This window comes from Triturus cristatus, chromosome 4_1 (assembly GCF_964204655.1).
Source record: "Triturus cristatus chromosome 4_1, aTriCri1.1, whole genome shotgun sequence".
NCBI classification, from domain to species: Eukaryota; Metazoa; Chordata; class Amphibia; order Caudata; family Salamandridae; genus Triturus; species Triturus cristatus.
Window position 1 is genome coordinate 731,862,755 of NC_140585.1, and position 23,123 is coordinate 731,885,877.

Below are 23,123 nucleotides of genomic sequence, written 5' to 3' on the forward strand. Positions count from 1 at the left end.
CGTGTGGTCCCGGAGCTTCGGGTGTCGGATGGAGTGTGTGACTGAGCCTGGTGAGATTGTTGAGTGTTTTGCTGACCACCTCCGTGCAGTGTACTCCCCGGTGTCTGATAGAGATGAGGACGACTCTCGTCTTCTGCTTCGGGATATTGCCCTGCCCGGATTATCCGTCGAGGACCGCGAGCTGATGGATGCCCCTTTGTCTGTCGAAGAGATAGCTACTGCGATTCGCTCCCTCCGCTCGGGCAAGGCTATGGGCCCCAACGGTCTGCCGATTGAACTATATAAGTTGCGCCTGGATAAAATCGCGCCTTTCCTCCGTCATATGTTTCAGGAATCGCTCGAGAGGGGTTCCCTTCCTGACGACCAGCGTCTGGCTACTATAGTGGTGATTCCCAAGGAGGGTAAGCCACGTGACCGCTGTGCCTCCTATAGGCCTATTTCCCTGCTAAATGCCGAACCCAAAATCCTTGCTAAGGTCCTCGCCAATCGCCTGCTGAGCGTTATATGTGACTTGATACATTCGGATCAATGTGGCTTCATCCCACATCGTAATACCGCTCTCAATTTACGGCGTCTGCACGGCGTCCTCGCTAGGGCTGAGTACTTCGCTGAACCGGCCATATTGGTTTCCCTAGACGCCACGATGGCCTTTGATACCATTGAATGGCCATTTCTTTGGGCCGTCTTGGCGAAGTTTGGTTTTGGGGAGGGGTTCCTTAGCTGGGTGAAGCTCCTTTATGCTGGACCAATGGCTCAGGTGGTTGTCAATGGGCGGGTTTCTCGGCCTTTCGCTCTCGGGAGGGGAACTAGGCAGGGGTGCCCGTTGTCCCCGCTGCTCTTTGCTCTCGCCCTGGAACCGCTCGCTGCCTGGCTCCGTTGGGAGCCCTCGATTAGAGGGCTCCGGTGGGCCCCGGGCTTCGAGGATCGGGTTTCATTGTACGCGGATGATATTCTCTTGTATCTCACCTCACCGCGGAAGTCGCTCAATGTTCTCTTTGATGTCCTTACTTCCTTCGGGAAAAACTCGGGTCTGATAATTAACTGGTCCAAATCTTGTGTGTATCCTCTCTCTGGTGGTCTTCCTCTCTTGCCACCTCGGTTTCCGCTCCAAATATCTCAGTCCGGCTTTAAATACCTGGGGGCGTACGTTTCGTTGGATCCGGCGGTCCGCTATGAGCAGAATCTCCTGTCTCCGCTCCGGCGTTTGAGGGCAGATACGGCGCGGTGGTGTAAGCTGCCCTTGTCTCCGCTTGGTCGCGCGGCGCTGTTTAAAATGATGTCCCTTCCCAGATTCCTTTATGCACTCCAGAACTCCTTTGATGTCATTCCTGCGGCCTACTTTAGGGAGGTGGAGAGTTTGCAGAGGAGACTGGTTTGGGACAGGCGATCGCGTATCGCTTTGGCCAAGCTGACTCTTTCCTGGTATGACGAGGGCATCGCGCTTCCTGATATTAGACGGTACTATTGGGCCTCCCAGCTGTCTGCCATTAATCATGCTACGTACGCTCCTGGTTCGAACCCGGCATATGAGATGGATAAGTTCCTGCTCCCCGGCGGTAACTATAACAGAGCGCTTTACTCGCGGTCTGCTGATAGGGCCCTTACGGGCCCTACCAGGATTGCGGTCCGTGTATGGAAGGCGGCTAACGTAGCGATGGGCTGGAGTGAGCGTTTATCGTGCGCCACTCCTCTATTCGACTCAGACCACTTGGGAAGCCTCTGGACAACGAAAGGCTTCGAGCGCTGGGATACGATCGGCATCAGCAGAGTGGGGGACCTGTGGGTTAAAGGTGCGGTTAAATCCTTCGCGGCGCTTCAGCGCGAGTATGAGCTTAGTGACAGAGAGTTCTTCCGTTATGCACAGGTTCGGCACGCCCTGCTTTCGGTCTTTGGGGAGGGGACCACGGTCCCTTCTTCTTCGCCTCTCGAGGACCGCATACTCGATGGTCACGTCCCCGACAGTACTATCTCCCTGATTTACAAAAAACTGATAAACAATCGGGCTGACCTCTTGGTGCGTCTTCGGGAGGCATGGACGGGAGATGGGGTGGAGCTGGACGATGAGGACTGGCAGACTGCACTGTCATCCCCTAAGGAGGTGGCCATCCCGGCCCGTCTCCGCCTGGTCCAGCTTAAGATTCTCCATCGTGTATACGTGACGGGCCCCCGCCTGGTCTCGATGGGGTTTTCAGACGACGGACTCTGTAAGCGTGGCTGCGGGCTCAGTGCTACCTTTCTCCATATCCTATGGGAATGCCGCGAGGTGGCGGAATACTGGCGCCGGGTGCATGATATTATGAGACGAGTCACCGGGGTCGCTCTGCTGCCGGAGGTGCGTCGTTGTGTGCTGAATGTATGGGAGCCCAATGACTGCAATGCGGCTCAGGCTCGGTGGGCGGCCTTGGGGAACATGATTGCAAAGAGAGATATTGCACAGCTTTGGGGTTCCCAGCGGCCTCCCACCGTATCCGTCTGGAAGGAGAACATGGACTGGTGCATGTTCAGGGAGAAAACGGTGTATGTGGCTCGTGGTAAACCGGGGGCTTGGGGTAGAATTTGGGGGCAGTGGAACGCGTATCGTGGGTCTATCTGTGCTCCCCCTTTGGTGGATACGTCCGGGGTTGCCTCGTCCCCCTGATCCTTGAGGGTTCCTTGTGTATCTCGTACTTTGGAGTACAGATTTGGTTCTCTCGTGGCCCCCCCCTCCCTCTCAGGTCTTCTTTTATTGACCGCCCTCGGGTGGTTGGGTGTTGACTCCCCCGGCTGGTGTTCGCCGCCCTTCATAAGTCGTTTCGCCTTGTTTGTTGTATTTTTGTATTTTTCTTTTTTGTTGTTATTTATACTAAAAGCGTGTATTCTGATTTCCCATATGTGCAGTCTGATCTACTGTGATAGTGCGGAGCCCCTGTGGGCCAGTCATTGTTTTCTGATATGCTGGAACACTTCGACTACTAGCGGCCGGCCCTGGGGGTTGTAGGCCCGTGTTTGTAACCCTTTTTGTGCACAATAAAATCTTTTCAAAAAAAAAAAAAAAAAACTATAAATGTACACTGAGTGAGTGTGTGGAGGACCCTGGGTTCCATTTTGGAAAATCCAGGCTTACCTGGTAACGACATGAGGAGGAGAGTAATTCCCCCAAATACATTTGTGTATTGCTGAATTCCTGTGAGCTGGAGAAAAGGAACAGACTTCCTTCACATCGTAAAATGCTGCTCTTTGATTCAGTGATAGATCACCACGAAGGGGCCTGGACACATCTCAAGAAAGGGAATAGGACATGTTACAACGCACGAGTTTACAATGTATGCCATTACAATGCAGTCATTACAACGACAGCGTTGTTACGACGCATACCATTACAATGCAAGTCATTACAAAAACATTCTGGAGGGTGGGCGCTGGAGTTTGGAATAGTATAATTTACTATTGCAAATACAGTCTGTGCAACAGTAGGGGAGTTGTTGGATTTTAATTCAACACTGTAGGATCTGCTTCTTATGGTTACCCCCACTTTTTGCTAAATGTAATACTGTTTTTGACTAGTCTGACCGAGATCCTGCTAATCAAGACCCCAGTCTATCTGCTTTCTCCCTAAACTGTTATGATATGTACTTAAGTACACTCCAGATAAGATACTGGGGTACCCTCGTCTAGTATATGGTACACATGTACCCAAGGCATAGGTACCTCATGGGCTGAAGCATGTATTATGCCACCCATGAGAGGCCATGCAAAATGGAACCACAGGTCTGCCATTGCAGCCTGTGTAAGTTGGTGCATGCACCACTTACTTAAGATATAGGTTTACTATATCGAAGGGTCACTGCACTTAAAACCTATAAGTCACCCCTATAGCAGGCTTTAACAATCCTGAAGGCAAGGTGCTTGGTTCTAAGTGAGAGGGTGCCACTGCATGATCAGAACACTCCTGCAACCTTACGGAGTCCATTCTCCCGGGTTGTCAGAAAAGCAGCCATTTACGACATATAGAGTGGCATTATGGAACCGCATGATCAACTCTAAAACGGCTGAAACAAACCCTATTGTGTTTGGTGTCAAACATGTTGGAATCATACCCCCACACCGGTAACCAGTAAACAAGCTGCTTAACATTCCTTCAGGACTAAGCCTGAAGGCTGCTCTCCACAGCTACCACTTGGATAGCTTTCTAAGGCTATCTTTGTCCTCTTAAATCACCATTAGGGTTGTTTGGACTGGTGCAAGGTGCCCACTTTAATTGTTGGACAGCATATACCAGGTCAACTTCTCACAAACACCTTCTGCCCCCCACAGCAAGTTGTTGTAACGACTTGCGTTGTAATGGAATGTGATGTAACACCGTGGTCGTTGTAATGACTGCATTGTAATGGCATGTGTTGTATCGACTTCATTGTAAACTAGGTTTACCCAGGAAAGGAGATGGGGCTGATAAGACAATCATACAGAGTAGGACTGGGGGCTTGAGATTAACCCTTTGATGCGCATATCATTGTGGCTGACATCTAGGTGTACATTCAGGCCACTCCCATGAATTATTTTGTGGACAATCAGCTTCTGAGTTGTGCCTGCTGGGGCAGTCCTCTTTCCTGAAGAGAACACTTCAAAAGAAGCAGAACCCCAATATAAAACTTCAAAGATCCAGACCCTAAATTACATTTGGTGTCTGGAAAAGGACTATAAGGGGAGGTTGAGTCCCTAAACATGTGTCATCTGCCAATCAGCCAGACAGGCTGTGTGAGGAGGGGTTGCTCTGCAAGACGCGTGCCTATGACGAGGACTGGGGGTCAAGGCCTGCTAGTTTCCCTGCCAGGTGAGGGGACATCACCCAGGGACACCAAGTCCATCTGCCCAGGAGCACGGTTGCCTGCCTGCTTTCCAAGATCTGTGTGCCCTGTAAGGAACTGTAGAGAGTTGGAGGACGCGAGGTCCAGTGGGGAGCCCTGCCAAGAGGTATCCTTCAGAGAGGTATGAGGAGAGTGGCTGAATACCAATCGGGTTGTTGTCTGTGTGCAGGCACAGTCTGGCCACTCCGTATGCCAGGAGAGGGCTACCATGTTCTCAGTCGTGTGAAGTGAACAGTGTGGAAAGTACTAGGCCCGCACGGCCACTCCATGGTAACCCTGTATGCCAGAAGTCGCCACCAGTTAACTTAATTGGGTCGGAGCATGAGCCATTTTCTTGGGCGCCCACCCAAAGAGTCTGCGCCTCGCTAGCGAGCCACGCGGCACCTCCATATGCAAGAAGGGGCAGCTAGCATCGCTGTGGCCAACTGTTAAGGATGTGGCTCATACAAAAAGATTACTGTCATGACCTGCAGGTCTGGCCTGCCAACTGCACTCAACTGCTTCTCCGAGGGTCACAGGACGCCAATGAGGACGTTGCATCCTCACCGGAGCTTCAGTTGATGCCTGACGAACTCCTCCCAACCTCTTTTTGCTAGAGGCAGCGCAACTTACCTTTTTTATCCACCGAGAGCAAGCCGCTCTGATTGCTGGAACCTGACCAGCAGTGCTGCTAAAGAGGAAGAGCCTGCACTGTCGGTGTGGCTGCGTCCATCGCGAGCAGCCAACTTCGCCATACAAGATCCAGACTCGTGAGGGCTGAAAGAAAGGGTACTCGCTGCTTAGCTGAACACTGTCACACTGCCGGAGCAGGTAAGACCGACACTTGGGGCCCCAGGGGATACACTGCTGAACGTGTTGTGGCACCATGGACACTTTTGACTTAAAGCCGGAAGAGTCAAAAGGGCACCCTTGAGTATGGCCTAATAGTTTGTATTCCTTTATGTGACCACCAGTGAATGGGGAATAACCCTGTACACATTAAACGAAGGAGGGTGGGACAGCGATTAGCCTGAGAACTACTAGAGCCCCGACCTCAAGGGGGATTGTGTTGTTGCCTTTGAATATCGCATCTCTTTGCATGTGTAGGATTAGAATTGAACACTATTTTTTCTTATAAAAGCAAGTATTTGGTTGGGCATTGATTTACTGTTCGTACTGTCTGCACTGTGAGTTATGAGTCGTGTTCACTGACCTGTACCTACATCTCCAACAAGGGAGACTTGACTGTTCGACCACAGCTACCACTGAGAGTCAAGTGCAGAAGCAGTACGTGGCCCATTTGAGCAGGATCCATAGTAGGTCGGGCTCCTGGACATCAGGAGTAAAAGACCTCAACCAACACGGCCCCATGGCCCTCTGAAAGGGGTTCTATCAGACGAGATATATGAGAAAGTGCGAGGTCTGGCTCCGTTTTTGTGTATGTGGGGCACATGTGCTAGTGAACGACTGGCTGAGCAGGGATGTCTGGGAAGCTGGTGAAAGGGTACGCAGCTGCTGAGGTAAGCGGGACTATGCTATGTAATGCTTTGTATGTGTATAGAAGTTTGAACTGAGTGTGTTTCTGTAGGAGTCAGTGAAGTTCTTTGAGGTGTGGGGTAATGTGGGTGCGGCGAGGTAGGTTGAAGAGGAGTCTTGCTGCAGCATATTGGATGGTTTAGAGCCTCTTTAGGAGCTGTGTGGTGATTCCTGCATAGAGTGTTTTGCCGCAGTCAAGCCTGCTAGTTATCAGGGCCTGTGTGACCATTTTCCTAGAGTTCTCTGGTAGCTACTTGAAGATTTTTTGCAGCGTACTCAGGATAGAGGTTATAGCATTTACTTGGGCTGTCATGTCAAGCTTGTCATCTAGGGTGATTCCTAAGGGTCCGGCGTGGGTGGTAGTGGTAGGTGTGGAGCAGAGGTTTGCCAGCGACCAGGTGGAATCCCAGACAGATGTTTTACTACCGAAGATCACTACTTCAGTTTTGCCAGAGTTGAGTTTGAGACAGTTGGATCTCATCCATGTAACTACCGAGGTCATGCAGGTGACAAAGTTGTTTTTGTCGCGGGTTCTTATACGACCGGTGCAATCTGATGAAGTCGGCCACTGGGGTCATGTAAATGTTAAACAGGGTTGGACTGAGAGATGATCATTGGGGGACTCCATACATGAGGTTCTAGACTTGCGATGTTTAGGGTGGCATGCTGACTTTTTGAGTTCTTCCTGTGAGGAAGGAGCAGATCCCATTCGGGGCAGGTCCATGGTTGCCTGTTTTATGCAGCCTTCTGATCAGGGCTGAGATGGAGACCATGCCGATGAGAGGTTGAGCAGGAGGACTGCTGCTGTTTTTCCTCAGTCGAGGATCATACTGATGTCGTCTGTTGTGGCTATAAAGGCAGTCTTGTTGCTGTGATTGAGTCTGAAACCCGACTGTGTGGTTTCTAGGAATCGCCATGAGTTGAGGTAGCGGGCAAGTGGCTTGTTGATGGCTTTCTCCATGACCATGACTAGGTAGAGTAGCAGAGAGATTGGGCAATAGTTCGCTAGGTGGGCGGGGTCTGCCGTGGTTTTTTTTAGAAGTGTGTGGTGGTGATGAAGGTGTTCAAGATGTGGACATGTTCTCTGCTGACTGGGGAGGCGCACATGTTGTAAATGTGATGGGGGCAGGGGTCTGTCGGTGCCCTTGCGTGAAGGGGTCTCATGGTTCCCATTATGTTGGCTGTCTCTTCCGTGGTGAATATTTTCAATGTCAGGGTGTTTCCAAGGTTATTAGTGGGTAGGCTGAAGGGGTTTGGTTGAGGGTTGAAATTGTTGTAGATGTCTTTGTTTTGTTGCTATCAACTCCTAAAGGTTATCGCATAGTTCCTGCAATAGGCTGATGCTGATAGTGGTGGATGCTGATGTGTTGAAGACTTTGACAATAGCAAAGACTTCTTTACAGCTACTGGAGCTGTTACCTAGGAACTCTGCTAGGGTCCTCTTTTTGGTTTCTCTGTTCTGCTGGTGGTAGCGTCCGACTGCTGCTTGTCATTGTCCATTTCTTTGTGGTTTGTTCTCACACTTCTTTCCAGTTGCTTGCAGTGTTGTTTGGTTGAGCGGAATCCCTCTGTGTACCAGCTTTCCTGCTTCCGGGTTCTCTTTTGGTTGGGTTTACAGTGTGTCAGGAAATCAGCTCTTTCTGTGATCCACTCGCCAAGCTGTTTGATGCTGCTGTTGTGGTCATCAGTGGGGTTGGGCTGGTTCATGCGCAGGGTGTGGGACCAGTTAGGTTTCAAGATGCTGCTCCAATTGTGTCTGGACAGGCTGGTGGTGGGTGGAATGTGTTTAAAAAGAGATGTTGATTTTGAAGTGGACGATGGTGTGATCGACCTAGGTGAGAGACATGGTTCCAGTGATTTCAACGTCATGGAATAACGCAAAGACAGGGTCGAAGGTGTGTCCAGCAAAGTAGTCCGAGGTTTCCTAGGCTCTCGAGGAGTGCGAAAGAGTTGGATTTGTTTTGGGTTTCCAGGTGGAAGTTGCGATCTCTTAGCTGGATGTAGGTTTTGGAGTCGATGGTGAGGGGGTGGACGGGGGGGGGGGGGGCGATGAAATCTGTAGTGTTGTTGGAGAAAGGGGTTTGTGGTCCCAGAGGTTGGTAGATGAGGGTTCCGTTCAGGGTGTAGGTTGCAGAAATTTACAGTTTGAAATGTAGGAATTCCATGAAGTAGGTTGTGTTCTCTGCTACAGTAGTGCAATTGATGGTTTCCTTGAAGATTATAGCAACTTCTCCTCCTGATTTGTGCGGACAATCCTGTCTTGCGATCTTGTATCCTACCGGGATGGCAGTGGTGATGACGGGAGCCTGCTCAGCAGTGATCCACGTTTTGGTAAAAAAGAGGAGGTCCAGGTCATCATTGTTCAGCATGTCCCAGATCTCTGCGGCATGTTTGCTGAGTGAGGGGTGTTGAGAACCATGGAAGATCATTTATCGCATGGTGCAAAGATCTAAGGGTGAAAGAGCGAAAGGTACAAGGCAAAAGGGCAAAGAGTGAAAAAGGTAATAAAGTGAACAAAACTAAATGAGCAAAGAGTGACTGGCAAGAGTGGGAGGCAAAAAGAGCAAAGAGAGATGCAGAACAGCCCATAAGAGTCAAGAGTAAAAAGATCAAAAGGGAACAAAGGGAAAGTGACGAGTAAAAAAAGACTGAAAAAGTCACAAAAGTGAAAAAAGCATGGTGTGAAAAGCAAAAACAGTGAAGAACAAAGAATGAAAAGCAAAAAGACAAAAAAGGGCAAAAAGCAGAAGGCACAGAGGCACGAGCGAGAGATCCATTTAGCTTCTTTTCCCTACCAGCTTGTGTATCTTGTACCTACAACATGAATATAATAAGGAGACACTAAGATCATCTTAACAGCTTATACAATAGCACGACCTCTTAAATCCATGATATGTTTCTGAATAATGGTCAATTACATAACTATGCAAGACTATGTAAACTGTATGCAAACAAACCTTCAAAGCAATTGGGTCAAGATTGAAATCCCAAACATCTCCGATGGAATCATCTAGGGCATTTTCAATTCTTCTTAGTTGAGAAGTGTATTCCTCAAGAAATTTTCCATATTGCTTAAGCTGAACTTCAGCATGGATTTCTAAAAACAAAACATTTTTTTTTTAAAACAAAAACAGTTTTTGATAGAATGCAGTTTATAAAATAAATGCTGTAGACTTTTTTTTGCAATACGAAAATACTGACGTGTATTTAATGATGTGCACTGAAGATTCCCAATGAACATTAGAAACTACACAATTTGAGACAGATGTATTCCATAAACTGTCCCTCTGAGTATAAAAATCAACCATACTCTTTAAGAATGCATATAGTAAATAATAAAATGCATATTTATTTGTTTATCTTCTTTTAAGTACACAACATCTCTCACTTATGAAATGTGTTTGTCAGGTGTCAGTCTTATGTAACCTAATCATGAAACCTGATGTGCACTGACAAATTCTCCATATTTACAATTGCTGATACCGATAAGTTTTAAATGTAAATGTTAACTATCAAAATGGAACAACAAACTCATACTTTTTCATTTTATTCATTATATTCACAATATGATGTCTTTACTTTAAAAAGAGTAGACTTTAGCTTTCGGCTAGAACAGAGTAAGGCAAGTCCCTTTTTTTCCAATAACAAGGTCCACAAGCTGCCAGTTATACCTAAAGGTAACTCTTGTGTAATTTCCATCTTTTCAGGCCTTAGGGCACATAATAACCATGACCCTAGAGTGAGGACCCCCTTTTTTATTAGTGACAGGGAAGCCCAGAGATGTCACGGTGGTCTGGAGAGACACCCCTTCATGATTACGACTACCATCAACTCTTCCGATACCATGAGACCAGCAGTGGTGGCAGTCTGTAATTGGTAGTGGTGGGACAGGTCTTTTTACCTGTGTCTTTGACCTTCTTTTGTTGCAGGGATTCTGCTTACGCGCAGAACTATGCGCAGGAACCCAGGCCCTCAGTGAATTGCGGTGTACCAAAAACTTACCTCAGAACCCAGAACCCCTCATCCGGCCAGCATCAGTGTCCCATTCGTTATCCGAGGTTTAGCTCGGCGGTCCCAATGTATAGACAACCCAGAACAAGCGACTTAGTATATTTCTCAGGAATGGTGGGAATCCGAAATACCTTTTCGTAATTATTCTCGTACCAGTCCACAACAGAATAAACAGAGACACGGTAAAAGTTTAAAGAGTTTATTTTATAAACCTCGTGTCCTAAGATGCAGCAGTTTGGCTAACATTAGCAGACAAACGATTAAAAGCAAAACCATCAGCATAGTTACAATACCATAGAGAATGAAAGGAGTAATCCTACTAAAATGACAGTGGATCTAAGCCACCTTCCTTTCTCTAACACACTAATAGTATTATTAGACTAATAAAAGGTCTCTAGGCTTGAATGGGGAACCCCATTCCGTAAAGATCAGCTCAGAGAGTTCACATCACAGGATCAGCTATGCTCAGCTCCTAGGAACGCTCTTCTTCCGAATGTCATGAAAACATGTAACACTGCAATATTAAAAGCACTCGACTTTCAGGTATTTGCAGCTGCGTGCGTGTTATGGCTAAACTAGTGGGCCGATCAACCGGAACTCAACAACATGCACCGTCTAGCGACCCAGACTGTTTCTTTTACACTGTGTACAGACCAAGGTCGCTGCTCACTGTTTGGGATGTTAACAACAGACAGTTCTCATGTGAAGCAAAGTCGAGTAAGCATTTCTCAATTTAATAACATGTGACTACAGTGTCGTGTGCAAAGGCAGCAAAAGCGGCAAGATGGCTTTCTAACATCTAACGCGGTTATGCTAACTTAGCATTGTACATATGTAGATAACGATCTTCACTACACCCCCCCTTGATCGGACCACTAACCAGTAGGGGCGCACTTGCAAGGACGCAGAGTTCAAGTTTGACAGAACGGAACCAAGGGCATGAACTGTAAGTCCATATAAGGGAAGTGAAAAAAGTTCGAAGAAAAAAAACAAAGAAAAAAGTTAAAACTGAGTAAAAAAACCATGTAGAGGTTAAAAAAAACATCATTGAAGGACGTAGGACGAAATGAAAGTACAAAAGTGAATCCATCAATGTATAGGCACAATAAGTTGCAACAGCTTCCAAGAGGAAATCATTGGAACGTTCCGCAAAATTATCTGCCATCCAGTCCAGGACGGGGAAGGAACATACATGCTCCTCAACCACCGGAGCCTCCAGCACCAGACGAGGACAACTGGCGTGTTCTTCAATATAACTTCTTGCTAAGAAGTCAATCGCAGCCGTTCCGATGTCCCAATTCCCAAGGACTCCATGTGCTGCTCCAAAGGCCATAATCCCGACGCCAGAACAGTCCAACTCATGAGCCACTAAGGGGCTCATTAGCCGATCATAATCCGGGACAGGAGACACAGAGTTCGACAGACAAATCCAGAGCCCATTGGAATGGACAATCTAGGCAATGAAAGACTGGCTGCACACAATTAAAGTAGGGAAACCGGAAGGACAACCCATAGGCTATGTTTAGAGTTGCCAGTGGTAAAGTGCCATAGTATTCAAGCATCCGGTTACGAAGATGGAGCAGCCGGGACATGTTGTCGTGTGACGCAAGTTGTGCATCCATAGCGCAGGGCGCAGATCAACAACAGTATTCCAGCTACGAGGGCGAGAAGCAAAGGGAGACCTCCGAAGACGCTGGAAAAAATAGAATGAAAAAAGGCTGGGATCACACCAAAAATAGTTTGAAAAGAGGTCACGAGGCCGGGGCCCACAGGTTTAAATAAATGAGCCATGCCACTTGTTGACGAGGCATTAAAAATAGTCTGAATCAGAGTCCCAACATGAAGTGGGAGATCAGTATTTAAAAGCGCTTGCACCTCAGTGCGCGCGTTAGTTACGTGAAGGACAAATGTTTCCCGGGACGAAGTCAACGCGGCTTCTTTTTGAGACAATAGAGCCCTTATTCTGCTTATCTTGTTGAACTCTGCTTTCAAGGTTGGAATGGAAGGCCAGATGGATAGATCGAGCCGGCCATGCGGGGGTGGGAACAGGACGTTATTACAGCAAACTACTCTCTGTGATACAGTCACTATGTAGGGAATTCCCACTAAAATCCCACAGCAAGCCTCATTATTTAACAGCAAATAACTACCGTTAGCAAGCAGCGTAAAAGATGGAGTAATAACTGGCACAGGAATCCCTTTCAGGACGCAAGCTAAATTAGCGGCGTGCACATTACATGCACCATGCAATTGAATGTGCCTACACACAACAGATTGATCCGGAGTGGAAGTGCACTCTTCACCTTTCAAGTAAACCTCTTTGCCGTCCCTCACACATCTGTATGTGAACGGGAGTGACCAAACTTCATGCAGGAAGGCAGTACCTAATTGTTTGTATCTGTAATGTTTCATGCACGAACTAAACTTAAACAGGGGAAACGGTAACGTGATCAACCCATGTACAAGCCACACAGCAGAATTCAATTCAGCAACAGAGAAAGGCAAAGGTTCTAACTTTTCAATGTGTAGTAATGCATATGTAGCATCTTTCATGGACATGAACTGCTGTTTTGCAGTTAAATTAAAAGGGAGGAACAAAGATGAAGTATTCATGTAATCCCAAGGGACCTTCCCAGCCTTTAAAGTTTGCAACGTCCATGCAAACTGCATTATAGAGCGCAACTGATTTTGACCATGATACAATACAGACAAATCATCCTGCACAATGTCTACCACAGACGATACAATATTATCTACGGTATGAATTCTAGAAGATAGGGTGTTAATACTATTATCTATTACAGCCAACACTTTTTCCACATTGGCTTGATCAATAGCACGTAATCTGGATGCAGCCTCAATTTGTGATAACTTCCAAACTTCGTTATAAACAGCATACACCCATCGTTTGGGCCTGCCAACTGCAGGACCCTTAACAAAATCATTCAAATCTATTTTGTCATTTAATCGTGCTAAATGAAATTTAACAGACGCTAAAGTGGAATGTTGCAGCCAAGACTGGCATAACTTCCCTACTGAGTAGGTAGTTACAGTGTGAGAAGATTCAAAACGGGGGTCTACACGAACCTGTGTATACCCCTGCTTTAAATCCAGAAACCGATGTTGACAGGAGTCCGAACTCGTTTGCCACACCAACCACCCTTCCGGATTCAATTCAGAAATATTGAAGGTCGTGTTGGAAACCTGTGTCTGCAACATAGCAAGGGATAGATCCGTATGATTACCCCAATTGGGATAAGCACCCAGATCCGGAACCGAGGGAGAATTTAATCTTTTAGAAGTAGCCAATCCAAAACAGGTGGTCTGAAAAATGGACGAATTTAAAAATAACATGTGATTCGGGATGAGACAGGCACGATGCAAAGCTTCTGTTCCCTGTACTTGCCATCGTTTGGAGCCCCAAACCGATTTAAGATCGACAGTAGCTTTCCACAGATCATACCCGCCAAATTGCCAACTCGTCCATAAAGGACTTGGAATACAACAATTTGGTGTGTGTCAGTCTAACTTTAGAAGCAGACTCAGGCGCAACTTTAAAATAAAAGGAGGCCGGATTGGACACACTAAAATCAGAAAAATAAGTGAACTTTTCCACTAACGTGGCAGAGCTGCCCATCCTAGGGGCGGGGCAGTGTTCCCACTGCGTAAAATTTACAAAATTTCTAAACGTATTTGCTTTGTGTAGGAAATGCGTGCCATAATGTTGATAACAAAATTGCTCATCATAATTAGCAGTATCTAAATACAAATCCTCAGCATCAAATGCAGCATAATATTTCAAATCAGAAAACAGTGCTTCTATGGCCTGAACATCCCAGTCATCTGAATGAATGTTCTGCTTAACGACATCACCCATAGAAACACGAAATACATTTGGCACATTAATTACTTCAGTGGGGCCATGAATTTGAAATTTAACGGCATCCCAAGCGATCCCATCACGTACAGGCCAGGCAGTAATGTTCACAAAAGTCTGGTCCCTCTTCATAATGTGTGATGAGGAGTGGGGGGCCAAAGTTCCATTAATTAGTCGAATCGTTGATCTTTCTTTCAGGTAGTGTCCATTGATAAGTCTAAAAGACACTACCACAAAGCCAATGGACATAAACAAAAACACACATATGAGCACCAGCGAAATGCAAGTCCAAGGGGGTATTAAAAAATGTCTTTTGAACCAAGCCACAAAAATTGAAACTCTGGACGGGGCAATGGAAGTCAATGAATGAGAATCAAAAGAGTCTTGTGAGAGGGCAACTGTGGTGGATTGTAAAATAGGTAAGGTAACATCCGCAGGATAAGCATACTCAACTTCTTCAAGCACACCACTAGGCGTTTGTGGCAACAAGAGACCAGTAACGGCATGCATCTCAATGGCAACATCAGGCACTGTGTCAGAAGCTCGGGCCACAACAGAATTTCTCAGCATCGAAGGGCAGGAAACCGCCGGAGTCATACTAAGAAGAATCGGCCACTCGCTGTAGTTTGACATTGTCAATCGAAATGTACCTGTTATCCTTTCGACCAGGAAGTGGAGGTAAAATGACTGTTCTAGTACCCTGCACTCCAAGCACTGGAACCGGTGCACGATAAGAGGGGCCGAACTCCTCCTTGTTCTCCACCTTCTCACGGACCAGATCACCAACTCGAGGTAGCCAGCCGACTACCGGAATCTGAAGTTCAGCATCAGATGAGGAGGGTACGTGCTCTTTCGCTAGACTGTCTCTGGCTTCTTGAAGATTCTGCAAGACAGCACAGTGTTCATCTACGTCAAAGGGTGCGGCTGACGCCGCCATGTCTAGACCATTAAGGTCTGGAACAAACATTCGAACACCAAAGAGCATCATGTATGGGGTCCACCCACCCAGAGACCTTCTAGGGAGATTATTAAGTGCACGTTGCACGTCATACAAGTGGGCTAGCCAGTTCCGGCCGGTACCTAAAACTCTGGCTGTCAAAGATTGCTTTAAGTCACGGTTCATTTGCTCCACTACACTATTACCCTCAGGCCGGTATGGAGACGAAAATTTGACTTGGACCCCCAAATTTCTCATGGCCTCTTTGTACGCCTTAGAGGCGAACGCCGGGCCCTGATCAGAATGAAAGGTACCACATGCAAAACTCCCAACAAAGACACACAAATCTTTTATGACAGTGCGAGAATCAGCACTCCTTTGTGGCCACACCCACAGAAAACGTGTGCACGAATCAACTGCAACCAAAATGTATTTGTACGCAGTATCAGAGGTAAAAGGACCGCAATGATCTAAATAAACACAACCCATTGGTTTATTAGATATGTACAACTGAGTTTGTGGTGGGCGCGCCGCAGTTGAAGGTTTAATCTGCTGGCAAATGTCGCAATTAAGAACATAAGCTCTGGCCTGTTTGTACAAACCGCACCACCAGTAACGTTGTTGTAGCAGAGATACAGTAGCTGCAACGCCGGCATGCGCGGACGCCATGCCCTCGTGAGCCGCTAATATCAAAGAAGGTCTGCAGTCCGCGTTGGGAATCAATCTGTCACCAACGTCATTAATCCTCACTAATGGGACTTTATCAGGACTTAAGCGATAATGGTAACAGCAGGGAAACCTCTTGGTGGCTTCGTTCCCTGCTCTGTAGCAGCAATAGCTGCCAAGATGTCATCATCAATCTTACTTTTGGATCTTGTAACTGCTGCTACTAAATATGTCGCCACTGCTGTTTTTGCTGCCTCGTCAGCTAGGCTGTTGCCGACAGCATGGACACCAACTCGTTGGTGACCAAGAGTGTGAATTACATTCACGAGAGGCAGACGTTCTTTAAGATCTGCCACTCGAACCCTAAGCAGTTTATGCTTAATAGTGCTACCTTTGGAATCATGGTAGTCATTCTGAGACCAAAAATGTAGATTGTCGTTGTAAGATTGAACACAATAAAAGGAGTCACTCACTATAAGAGTAGTGACTCGGGGATCAGCACACTCCAGTGCAAGCACCAGAGCACGAAGCTCCGCCAACTGAGCGGTACAATCACCCAATGACTGCGTATGCACGACATCGGACTGGAAGTCACCATTTACGAAAGTACCAACTACAATTGCGCAAGCCGCTGAATAGGCGTGCTTTGATCCAGTTGCGGGTTGCGCAGAACCGTCAGTGTATATGACACAATGGTAATCCTCGAGCAGGCGCAAGGACAGAGGAGCCGGATGAACGAATTCATCCTGCAAAAACTCCTGAGTCTGAAGTGCCGCGTCAAAAATAAAAGTGACGTCCGGCGAGGTCAAGGAAGTCGCCCATTGTATCCACCTTGAATGCAAAGCTTTAGAATTCGGTACACTTGCTTTTGTCACCGCCTCAAGGGCAGGATAGGGTGTTACCAACATGCGTTTTCCTTGCGACAGCGCTCGTTCTTTCAGAATCGCCATCTGCACCGCCGTCAGAACCTTCTCGACAGCGGAAAAATGCAGTTCAGCTGAAGTGTACAAGTGAGATTTGTAAGCAATGGGGACGGTGTCGCCCTCATTGAACGTTAAGTATGTGAAACCAACTGCGCCGGGCACTATTCTTATGACCAGGTTAGTGTGGTTATCACGTGTCAGTAAGTATTTAGAAGCAAGAAGATCAGCTTACAATAACTGCAATATAGCTGAATGCTCTGGCAGCCAACAAGATTTGGAAAAAGTAGGTTGTAACAAGGCGTAAAGCGGCTTGATACGCTGGGATGTAAGTTCGACCGAAATTCAAAAAACCCAGCAGGGATTGTAATTTCTTCAGTGAAGTAGGAGCACGGAGGCATGCGCACTTCTCTAGAAAGTGCGGAGCCAATCCTCGACTGTTAGAAGGCGGACCGCTGGGGAGTCGGCGGGACCACCCAGTGGGCCTCCTTACTGCAAGGAAGTAGCCGAGCGCCGCTGAGAAGCCTCCGAGGAGAGGTCCTTCCCCTATAATCGTACTAGCCCAGTAACACCACCACACAGGACTCGACACGAGTATCAGTTCTCATATATCTTTATCAGTAATTATCGTAGGTTTCTTTGGCAATATGTACAGGTGGATCGAGGGATCCGCAAGAGAGTCTCAATGTCTTTGTGGGGAAGGGGTAGCGGGACAGTCTCAGTTTCAGCCTGGTACGGGGGTACCCTGCGCCCAGGTATTAAGCCTCCAGCTGGGAGGGGCTCCGGGAGTTGGAACGTCGGGTGCCGGACACAAGGGCAGCCCGAAGAGGTTGAGCCGCGATGAAGTCAGCAGGGCTCGGTGGGTCAGTTCCACTAGCTCGAGCCGCGACAAAGTCAGCAGGGCTCCGATGGTCGTTCAGCGAGGTTGGGCCGCGACGGCGTCAGCAGGGCTCCGATGGTCGTTCAGCGAGGTTGGGCCGCGACGGCGTCAGCAGGGCTCCGATGTTTCCGTGAGGGTCTTGTTCTCAGCAAGGTGGAGCCGCGACGCAGTCCGCAGGGCTCGAGGTACAGGTCCAGATAAGAGTCTTTTCTCCGTAGGGTCAGCCGCGATCCGATCAGCAGGGCTCTCGACTCCAGGATACAACTACTGTCCTGGAGCGGGTTCGCCCCAGATATAGGTCTGGAGCCCTTTGATGTCCGGACCCTTGTGTCCGGAGGGGGCGGAGAGGCCGGGCTGGGAGAGGCCAGACACCCAGCGGGAGAGGCGCCAGTGCCCAGGGAGGCCGGAGAGCGGTTGCACCCAGGCGTTGGGGGATGGTAGGGGGTCCCATCGACACTCCCCTCCTCCGGGATCGGGGGATTGGTCACGTGGTGCCCCCTGGCCGGATCTTGGTGCCTCGATGTCGGGGTTTCGCTGGGGCCGCGGCTGGGGGAAGGCCGGGTCACGTTGGCTGGTGTGGGTAGATGTGTACAATCCAGGGGGGACCCCGAGGGGTGAAGGGGTCCCCGGTCGGCCTGAAAAGGGGGCCAGGACCACGCCACGAGGCCGGGTCCAACATCGACCGTCATTGTTGAGTTCGTACCCCAAGAACAACACTGTATATTCCGCAATGTGTGACTTCGCAAAGTTGAATTTGTAACCGAAGTCTGCAAACAAAACAATAATCCGATCAACGCGACGGAGATGCGGGTCCAACTCGTCATCTGTGAGATAAATGTCATCCACATAAGAGAACGCATCCGGGTCTATACCCTCTAAGAGGGAGACCACCCGAGCGGCAAAGACTCCCGGGCTGTCATTATAGCCCATTGGTAATCTTTTGAATTGTTTTTGTTTGCCACCAGAGGTGAATGCCGTCCACTCACTACTAAGAGAGGACAGGTTTTGGCTGTAAAAGCCATTGGAAATGTCAAGTGTGGTTTTAAACCTTTTTCTCACGAGACAATCGACGAGAGCCGAACTGTGGGTGTTCTGTACTGCACAGGTCCGGCAATGAGAGTTTAGGTGCCGGTAATCCAAAACTAGGCGGTACGACCCGTCAGGCTTCGTCACAGTGAACAAGGGATTATTCATAGGTGACACACATGTTTTGATAACTCCTTGATATTCCAATTGTTCAAGGATCGACGCAACGTGAGGTCTAGCTTCGCGACGCATGGGGTATTGGGGTTGAGGTTGGGGCGTAGTCCGCAACGGAATCTCATGGCCCGGAGACATTTTATCCCAGCCAACCTGATTTTGATATAACGCAGGTGCTTGCACCTGAGCCAATTTCCCGGCGTGCTTTTTAGCTAGGACCTTAGGCACTGTGTGCGCAAAGGACGGGAGGATTACCTCCTCCCCTCTAGGAGCATCTAAAACGAAAGCCGGGGGCCAATCTGCCTCCGCCAACAGAATATCATAGGTAGTGGTCAGATTATCCCCAAAAAAACCTTGAATTGTACGTTGTATGTCACCTTCAATGTGAATGACTATATTATATAGTCTATCAGGGGGAGACACCCGAGTGTCAGCAGTTTCAATATTCACGAATATATCAGTTGCTGTCGCCACCAGATATGGACGCAGTGCTTGTCGCACTACTGTAACTTCCGCCGCGCTGTCTAGCAGCGTTAGCGACCATGTCAGGATCTGAAGCTGCGTCCGTACCATCTGAGGCATACCTCGCTGTTAATGCAGCAACTTTCTTCTTCAGAAACGGGGGCGTTGACGTGCAGAGTCCTCTTGCTTGCCTTTGCCGTCAGTCTGTCGGGATTGCTCACGTGCTTGCGGTGCACCCCGACTTTTGCCACCGCCTCCGCCACCGGACTGTGAAGCCGATGTTTCCTGTGAAGAACGAGGAGAACGTTGTTCAGAAACCTGAAATCGATCAGGTGACTTAATAGTAGCACGATCGCGCAGATCATAAGTGCGTTCACTACCTGACTGTACTGGAGAGGTAGGACGAGACCCCTGTTTCTGTTGCTGCTTCTCCTGTTTTTTTCGCCCGCCAACTTTGTTTTGGAAAATTAGGGCGTTCGTCCTTACCAGACGAGTTTGCCGTTGTCTGCTGTATTAAATCAGGATTCTTCACAGTTGGTTTAACACCTAAAGCGCTACGACCAACTTGTTTATAGGCGTTTGCGATAATTTTCGCGAATTCCCTCGGCTTGTCGTCTTCTTTCACTGCGTCTAATTTATTAAGCACTTGGAACTGCATAGCATCTCCTTTGAGGTTGCCCAGTATCATGGTAGCAACCACATCGAACACTCCGACAAGCCGCATTCCCAATTCTACGGCAGCCTCCGCACCGTGATTCTCCTGAACACGTTTAATAACGGAGGGCAGTACCGACAGAGACGAAGTGCCAAAGCACTTCGAGTATGTCGCTGCAAAGACTTTACCCCAGTTCTCACAATCGGCCATATCTGGGACTAAGTCTTTCGGCAAAGTAATGGTAAGGATCCTGTGTTTCTCCACAGGAGACGTATGCGGATAAACCGCTTCCAATTGGTCAAATTTCTCAGCAAGCCAATTAACCATAACAGGACTAATAACCACCGCGTGGTGGTCCGTCGGTTGTCCCGCAACAGCAGTTGCCCCCACCTGCACGTTGCGTGACACGTACTGCACTAAAGCCCTATGTACTGTAATAAGGGCAGTGTGAAGTACACGCAGCTCAGCCACCGTCACTTGTAGATAGCGGGGATGAGGCGTATATCCGGCCAGTACCGGCCATGTGGCCCCTGCAATCGACAAAGGGCCCATTCTCGCCGGTATAACCGCATGGGGAAGGGCGCCATTAAACCAAATGCTATGCTGCCAGGCAGAAATAGGAATTTCCTGAGTCCTATATGGCGTATAGTTGGCTGGTAGCTGCGTGGCAGTATAGGTGTGGAACGTATCATCGTCTTCACTCACCGCCGGCAAAGTAATCCAAGAGTAGAACAACTCAAACGGAAACAACGTATCGGCACTTACCACAAAAATCACAGCCATACCATCGTCCGGCACCCCATACTGCGCCAGATGACGTTTCAGGGGTCAGCCGGAATATCGACCGCCATTAGGACACAAACAGTAAATCTACAGTATATTAGTAGCACTAGGGTTCAGATTAAATAACCTTTTTAATGATCAAGCTTGAAGGAACCTATTTAGTCGAAACACAGGTAGGTTAAACCGTCACTCCCGTTATCCGGAAACCAGAGTGAGGGTGTTGTGGACTAATACAAGCACTACTAAGGCGTCTCAAATCAATAGACCAAACGTTAGGTGCGCCATGTTGCAGGGATTCTGCCTATGCGCAGAACTATGCGCAGGAACCCAGGCCCTCAGTGAATTGCGGTGTACCAAAAACTCACCTCAGAACCCAGAACCCCTCATCCGGCCAGCATCAGTGTCCCATTCGTTATCCTAGGTTTAGCTCGGCGGTCCCAATGTATCGACAACCCAGAACAAGCAACTTAGTATATTTCTCAGGAATGGTGGGAATCCGAAATACCTTTTCGTAATTATTCTCGTACCAGTCCACAACAGAGACACGGTAAAAGTTTAAAGAGGTTATTTTATAAACCTTGTGTCCTAAGATGCAGCAGTTTGGCTAACATTAGGAGACAAACGATCTCATGTGAAGCAAAGTCGAGTAAGCATTTCTCAATTTAATAACATGTGACTACAGTGTCGTGTGCAAAGGCAGCAAAAGCGGCAAGATGGCTTTCTAACATCTAACGCGGTTATGCTAACTTAGCATTGTACATATGTAGATAACGATCTTCACTACACTTTAACAACAATTTCATTAGGTTAAAGTGCAGGATGTAGGGAGAAAGAGACAGTGGTCTTCATAAGTGTGAAGTCAGACCAGTGTTATGGCTTCCCTTTTGTTATCCCTGAGGAGTCACTCCCAAAAGGTTGATAGGTGCAAAGGCTGTCCTTTCCTCTGTGCCCATGTTTTGGGTGTCTGAAAACAAATGACTTATCAACACTCCCTTCTGCCTCCCATCACCTGAAGACAAAGAGCGGTTTGATAAGTGAAGTGAAGTCCAATGTGGTCTGAAGAGGTTTAAACTTGCAGAAGAGGAATACATACTGTTAGACCTTTCAGCCTTGGGGTGGTCTTCCCCCAAACTGTTTGCCTTGCCTTCATCCCTCCTCTTTTTGCGGATTTCAATTTTTTGCTGCTCTGCTAACCAATGCGAAAGCACATGTGCTCACTCCTTAAGACATGGCTTAACCCTAATTGGCATTAGTTTCCTTACAAGTCACTACTACATGCACCCAGGGCCTGTACATTAAATGCTATTAGATCACAGAAACGTTAGCCCATTTCTTGATTAAGCTATTTATTTTAGGGGCACCAGAAGATCCTACCCCTGAACTGTAGTTCCTATGGGACATACCAACTCTGTCTAAGGGCTAGTAAACGGATTCTTGAGGAAGAGACTACAGAGGAAGAGTTTTCAGAGGCTATCATGACCATGCCCATGACCAACAACAAAGCTCCAGAAACTATGGTTTTCCGGTTGACTTTTATAAAAATTAACAGGGAATTGATGGTCCAACGCCTCTGTAGAATCTTCAAAGATCTTCAGTGTTCTATTGAATTCCGGACAGTATCGCTGTCATCAGCCTTATCCTGAAGCCCAACAAGGATCCTACCAGTTGCAAGTGTTACCGCCCAATAGAACTCATCAATGAGGATCCTCGCAAACATCCTAGTGAACCGCCTTAAGAGAGTCCTCCCAAGTACGATACATGACTCTCAGGTGGGATTTGAACCGGGGTGTTTGTACCCCAACTACATGTGCCTACTGTTCAATGTCCTCTGGCACATCCGTAATGATCCAGACGACAAGATGACAAGTTACTGCTCTCCTTGTATTAAGAGAAGGCTTTTGAACGGGTTGAGTGAGTGTACTTACTATGTACGTTGAACAGGGCAGGGATAGGCCACAGGTTCCTGGCAAAGGTTCGGTGGCTTCACACTGCACCCACAGCACAGAGTGTCTACGAAGGATATGTCTCAAGACCCTTTTCTATTTTCTAGGGGTATGAAGCAAGGTTGCACGCCGTCACCCTGATTATTCCTTTTAGCTCCTGAGCCTCTAGCGGCCACTATCTTCCAGTCCACTCATATACGGCGTTTATAAAAGCCTGTGAGCGTTAGCAAAATTCTGCTTTATGCAGATGCCATTTTACTGACTGAGTGACCCAGATTTCTTTGTCCCACTTCTCATTTCCATAACTGACACCTTCTCGGTTTTCTCTGGATACAAAATAAATAAGTGAGAAACAGTTCTGCTAACGCATATGGGACAGCGGTAAATGCAAAATACTTTCAGCATTACGTGGGAGAATTCATGACTGAAA

General features: G+C 47.8%; 1 protein-coding gene across 1 annotated transcript in view; it reads right to left on the reverse strand.

The window, feature by feature from the left end:
• The window catches only part of WASHC4 (WASH complex subunit 4), a 987,939-nt gene that overhangs the window by 930,915 nt on the left and 33,901 nt on the right, over nt 1-23,123 (reverse strand). Inside the window, exon 2 of the mRNA XM_085653223.1 lies at nt 9,317-9,456. Within this exon, the coding sequence (XP_085509349.1) occupies nt 9,317-9,456 (140 nt within the window). The remainder of the gene's footprint in view (nt 1-9,316; nt 9,457-23,123) is intronic.